General features: G+C 33.8%; 1 protein-coding gene across 3 annotated transcripts in view; it reads left to right on the plus strand.

Moving 5' to 3' along the window:
• KIAA1324L (KIAA1324-like ortholog) overlaps positions 1-5695 on the plus strand; it is a 209114-nt gene that overhangs the window by 186558 nt on the left and 16861 nt on the right. For all 3 annotated transcript variants that reach the window (XM_011996055.1, XM_011996056.1, XM_011996057.1), the window contains 2 exons: positions 673-799; positions 5339-5517. In XM_011996055.1, the coding sequence (XP_011851445.1) occupies positions 673-799; positions 5339-5517 (306 nt within the window). The remainder of the gene's footprint in view (positions 1-672; positions 800-5338; positions 5518-5695) is intronic.

The raw sequence follows: 5695 nt of genomic DNA on the forward strand, positions 1-5695 counted from the left end.
ATTTACTTCCAGTCTCTATAGATTTCTCTATTCTGGACTTTGAATAGCATATGAATAGCATCATATAATTTGTGAAATTTTGTGACTGGTTTCTTTCACATAGCATAATATTTTCAAGGTTCTTCCAAGTTGTGACATGCCTTACTGCATTTCTTTTATGGCTGAATAATATCGTTTATACAGATATATTGCATTTTGTTTATACTTTTGTCTGTTGATAAACATTTGGGTTGTTTCCTCCTTTTGGTTATTATATAAAATGCTGCTATAAACATTCGTGTACCAGTTTTTGTGTGAAGATATGTTTTCATTTCTCTTGGGTTTATACCTAGGAGTGAACTTGGTGGAATAAATAGTAACTTTACACTTAATTGGTTGAGGAACTGCTAAACTTTTCAAAGTAGGTGCACAATTTTATATTCCTATCAGCTGTGCATGAGGACACCAATTTCTCTACATCTTCACGACACTTGTTACTATCTTTTTGATTCCAGCCATCCTACTAGGTACAAACTGTTATCTCATAGTGGTTTATATCTTTTAGATTTTTTTCCACTTGTGTTTCTTCAGCATCCACACAGTGCTCCCCAGCATGTGATAGGTATTCTGATGTTGTTTGAATGGGTTAAAAAGCTGTCATTTATGTGTTTTTGGTTTTGTTTATGATTTTAGCAAGTGCCCAGCAGGTACTTGTGATGGGTGTACATTCTATTTCCTGTGGGAGAGTGCTGAAGCTTGCCCTCTGTGCACGGAGCATGACTTTCATGAGATTGAGGGAGCCTGCAAGAGAGGATTTCAGGTAAGGGACAAACTCTCAAAGCAGAGCTTTGGCATTATAGTTGGTTAGTCTGGTATCACATCATAGAAACCAAGGTCCAGAAGTATGGCAAAACCTTGTAGTTAACTTAGTGTGACATTGGTAGGCATTTAAAATCAAGTTTGTTAGCTGAACTTTCAGATGCTAGGGTAGCTGGAGATGTGCACTGGGATTGAGGAAAATGAATCATGATAAGGGAGTCACAGGCTTTGAATATTTACCTGGATTATATGGGAATGATATCATTAAACCAAGATGTGATTTATATAATGCAGGTTAGGTATAATTAAGATGGGGATAATATAACTGACTCACTATAAGAAGCGTGCCTAAACAGTAAAGCATATACACGTAAAATTAAGATCCTACTCTATAGCTTCTTGCATTCATACTTAAATATTTTTTATTTCCATTTTATATTTAATACATTATGAAAATTTTCCCTTCTCATTAAATATATTTTTGAAAACATTTTTATTTATTGATAAATATTTTTTATATAATTTGGTGTTTAATAATACCTTTGTTAGACATTTGAGGGAAAATTGAAAACAGTCTTTTTATAAATAACTGTAGCAAACACCTTTGAAGGAAATTTGATTTTGTTAGTTTGTGATTAGCAAGAGATTATTTGAATCCAAAAAGAATGGACATTTTTAAGGCTTAATACATATTACCAAATTACTTTGGTTATATCAGTTTTCACTTTCTCTTCATTTTCACTTTCACCAATAGTGTTTGAGAGAGCCTGCTTCACTGCACTAACTTTGAGTAGTATCATATGAAAAAAAAAAACCAAAACTTAATCTGCTTCAAGACCACTTGTTTACCACCACTCCATGCCCAGATTCCATTAAAATCATAATAAAGAAGCACAGAGGAAAGTAAACCAACACTAATTCTGGAAACCTGAAGGGAGAGTGGGCAGCAGAGAATTAGAGAGGGGAAGCAGTTTTTCCCGGGAAGGTCTTGAAGAGCTTGCAGTTAGCAGGATGAAGGGCAGGAACTTGAGAGGAATGAAATCAGGATGCTTGCACCCAATCCCATGCATTCCAAGTATTTGACAGCAGTTGCGTTCACCTCACCCCTAAGAAAAAACCATACAGAACTATTCTCTAAGTTGGTGTTTTTCAAACTTTAATGACAGTGAACCTATATTAAGAATTATATTGTACATCAAACCCAGTACACACACACAAATTAGACACACAGAAATATGCCTAAAAGTGAGATAAAGTTTCAAGGAACAATATTTATTTTGTATTTTATGATAAAGTACAAGCACAGAGTTAATGTAAAGTATATTTTTATTAATAATTTAATGCAGTATACAAAAAATAAGCAGATAACACAAAAACAAAAATTAGGAAATGTGTTATTTAATTTGTCAAATGTGCTTCCCTGTAGATGGCTTATTCTAGTTCAGAGCATACGGAATCAGTGCAGCTCACTCAGCTAGCACACTGCTGAGACAGTTTCTTTTTAATATTTTTAAGTAGGTCAAGGATAAAAATTCCAGATTCACAAAAATAGTTTTTTGTTAATCCTCTTAATAATGATAATGCTTTTTCTACTTCACAATAGAAATTCTTCTTTACCTTTACTCTACAATTATGACAAACTGCTTATCTTATAATTGTTTTTTAGAGTAAATGAAAAACGAAGCTGCACTCTCCTTGGCTACCAAGTTTAATTCAAAGGTTTTTGAATGACTAAATGATCTTTTGTTCAAATATTCTTTAATATTTCTCTCCTGGAAGGTAATGAATGATGAGAAGGTTAAGACAGTAAAGTTGCAACAAGTTCTCTAATTTTATTTCATTCAAACTGTCTTCCTTGGTAGGGTCACTTCAACATATGATAAGATTGTTGAGAATAGATAGTTGCTGGCTGATTATTTAGTATTTGTTTTTGCCTTTAAAATGATACTTTTTGGATCACTTTGATGTGCTTGACATGTTGAAATTTATAACATCCCCCTATAGTTACATATTTAATTTGAGAAATACTGGAAGCAGTTAAATATATTCTTCTACTATGCTTAGATACCTGTTTTGGAAATATTTGTCTAAGGAGCTTAAGCTTCAGTTACAAAACTATGAATATTATTCCTGAGTTCATAGACCTTACTTAGTGTATTCCATTGCAACTGTAAAAAATGGGTATGATACAGTAAGTGGGAATAGCCACCTCCAATCTCGGAATAAAATATTTTAAGAAGTCAACTCCTCTGTGAGCTTCAGATACAAATGACAGCTATTGCTGTTTTTTATTGTCAGTGAATATGTGTGGATTTCTTTGGATACCAAAGCTTCATAATGGAAGAAAAATAGTTATTGTGAAATATTGCAATGGGTATATTTAATCTTTTTAACCATCCCACTGTGTTTCAGTCCTATTTCCAACACCATCTTTATAATTTTTTACTTTATATTGATTGAGTATTCACTTTCCTAATTCTTTAGATATATCTAATACAGATGCATATGTTAAATTTATACAGGTCCTCCACATACAGCTGATATAAACAAAAAGAGCTGCACAACTTGTGATGAAAGTGCTCTTATCAAGTGGGATCTGTGAAATCTATACCAGGTTCTAAGTGTGTATTAAGCATTACTTATGTATGTCATGCAACACTAAAGATTTGAAGAGAAACTGTATTATTACTAAGGGGACTGTCTTAAAATTTATCTTTGAATTTATTTTACCCTGCTCACAAAATATTTCTACATACTAGAATAATAATTTTTTCAGCTGCAGTGTCAGCCATTTTGTTTTCCAATGATGTGTGGTTGAATGAATAAGGCTTTCTAATTAATAGTTACAGAATTACTAAGATAATTTGCCAATAGCTTGATTTTTTTTTTTCCATGTCAGTATTTGAGGAGCTTATTGAAAAGTTAAGCATTCTGGGTTTGCAAGTATTTTTTTAATTTTGAAGTTTTAAGATTTTGTTATAAGACTGCCATCAGACAGTAGAGCTTGCTGTTTTCATTGGGTATTGCACATTTGATAAAACCATATCAAAGATGGTACAGTCTTTTTGCCTTGTTAGAATGCACTTCAAATAAAGTCAACATTTGCTAACGAATTTGTTTCTCTCTGTATTGTCATTATTGACACTTAGAGATGCAGCAGATGAATTTGAACATGCCTCAGCATTTCCCATATTACCATTTTTATAAAAAATGTGACCCACTTAAAAAGAAATTTATTTGCACTAAGTTTAGGAAAAACGTTACAGCTATAATGTACAAACAAAAAAATCCAGTCACTAATATCCTTTCTAATAAACATGCTGAAAGTTCCTTTCCAAAACTTGAATCAGACTTTTCCTCAAAGTGAAGAAGAGTCTCCTGCCCCTTTCACTTCATGACTAACTGCAAAAATATTTGTGTATTTAAATCATGAAAATTAACATTATGGTGTTATTCTTCCGTTAGAGTGTTGATAAAGTGACCATCGTACACCAGAAAGTTTAATGAGACACGTTAAAAGATTAGTGCCCTGTGTTATTTAATGTCAGTGGATAGAATCACCATGCAGATTGCTACTGGTCACTGTATATGTTGAAATATATAAGGAACCATGCACTGTACTCTGATTTTCTATTTTGATCTGCCTATTTGATCTATCTATTTCTTAAAATTCCTGGTTAAGACCCAGTATATTAAGGCAGTTTGAAAAACATTGCCCTAAAGGAATTGCCATCTATTTCGGGAGGATGAAAGTACTGGTGTGGGTAGTGATGACCCAGAATAATGCCTTCCTTATTTTGGCATGGGGAAGAAGGGTGTAGACTATGTGCCCGCTTACACCAGTTACCCAACCGTGGTACACCTATATGTCCTGGGTCTAGGGTCTGTTCTTCCACTCGGTGGACAGGCTTATTGGGAAAATGGGCTTACATGATGGGTGGATGCAACCCATTTCTTAGAGTAAGCAACCTAAGCTTTCATTCAAAAACATGACTAAGATGTCTAAGAGCATCAAAATTGGAAAAAAAGAAAGCCCAGAAGGTATGTTCATATGGAGCCATTTTTATTCAACCTCCTTGGCATGCACTGTACTGTACTGTACCCTTCTGAGGTGGCAATCTATGTCTTTGTTTGGTTTTTGCATTTTCATTAATTAATTCCTTATTCATTCATGTATCTTTTTTCCTGTATTTCTGGAGCCCAGAAGGTATGTCCATATGGAGCCATTTTTATTCAACCTCCTTGGCATGTACTGTACTCTACCCTTCTGAGGTGGCAATCCATGTCTTTATTTGGTTTTTGCATTTTCATTAATTAATTCCTTATTCATTCATGTATCTTTTTTCCTGTATTTCTGGAGCTTTTATTAAATGAATGTTGAATAATTCTCTATGCCTACTGTAAGTAAAGGGTTAGCAAAACCCTTTCTTCTTTTATGTAAGAAATTGACCTGTGACAAATCTAGCTTTTACAGTTGAGTCTGAATCTCATTTCTCATGTCTTCTATGGTTTTATGGTTTTTTTTTTTTTTTTTTAAAAGGAAACCTTATATGTATGGAATGAACCTAAATGGTGCATTAAAGGAATTTCTTTGCCTGAGAAAAAGTTGGCAACCTGTGAAACAGTTGACTTTTGGCTGAAGGTGGGAGCCGGTGTGGGAGCTTTTACTGCTGTTTTGCTGGTGGCTCTGACCTGCTACTTCTGGAAGAAGAATCAAAAGTAAGTACCCTCTGAGATGATCACAAGAGAGCAAGAGAGCCTATTTTGTTGTGAAAATTCTAAACTTGATCATTATATCCAATAAATAGATTCTTCAGAGACACAAGAATTTTCTCCTTGTGAAGAAATCATAGGAAAGGCCTTGAGAAAGCAAGCAGAGGAAACGATTGTTATTCTG

The sequence above is a fragment of the Mandrillus leucophaeus genome, unplaced genomic scaffold (assembly GCF_000951045.1).
Source record: "Mandrillus leucophaeus isolate KB7577 unplaced genomic scaffold, Mleu.le_1.0 Scaffold50, whole genome shotgun sequence".
NCBI lineage: Eukaryota > Metazoa > Chordata > Mammalia > Primates > Cercopithecidae > Mandrillus > Mandrillus leucophaeus.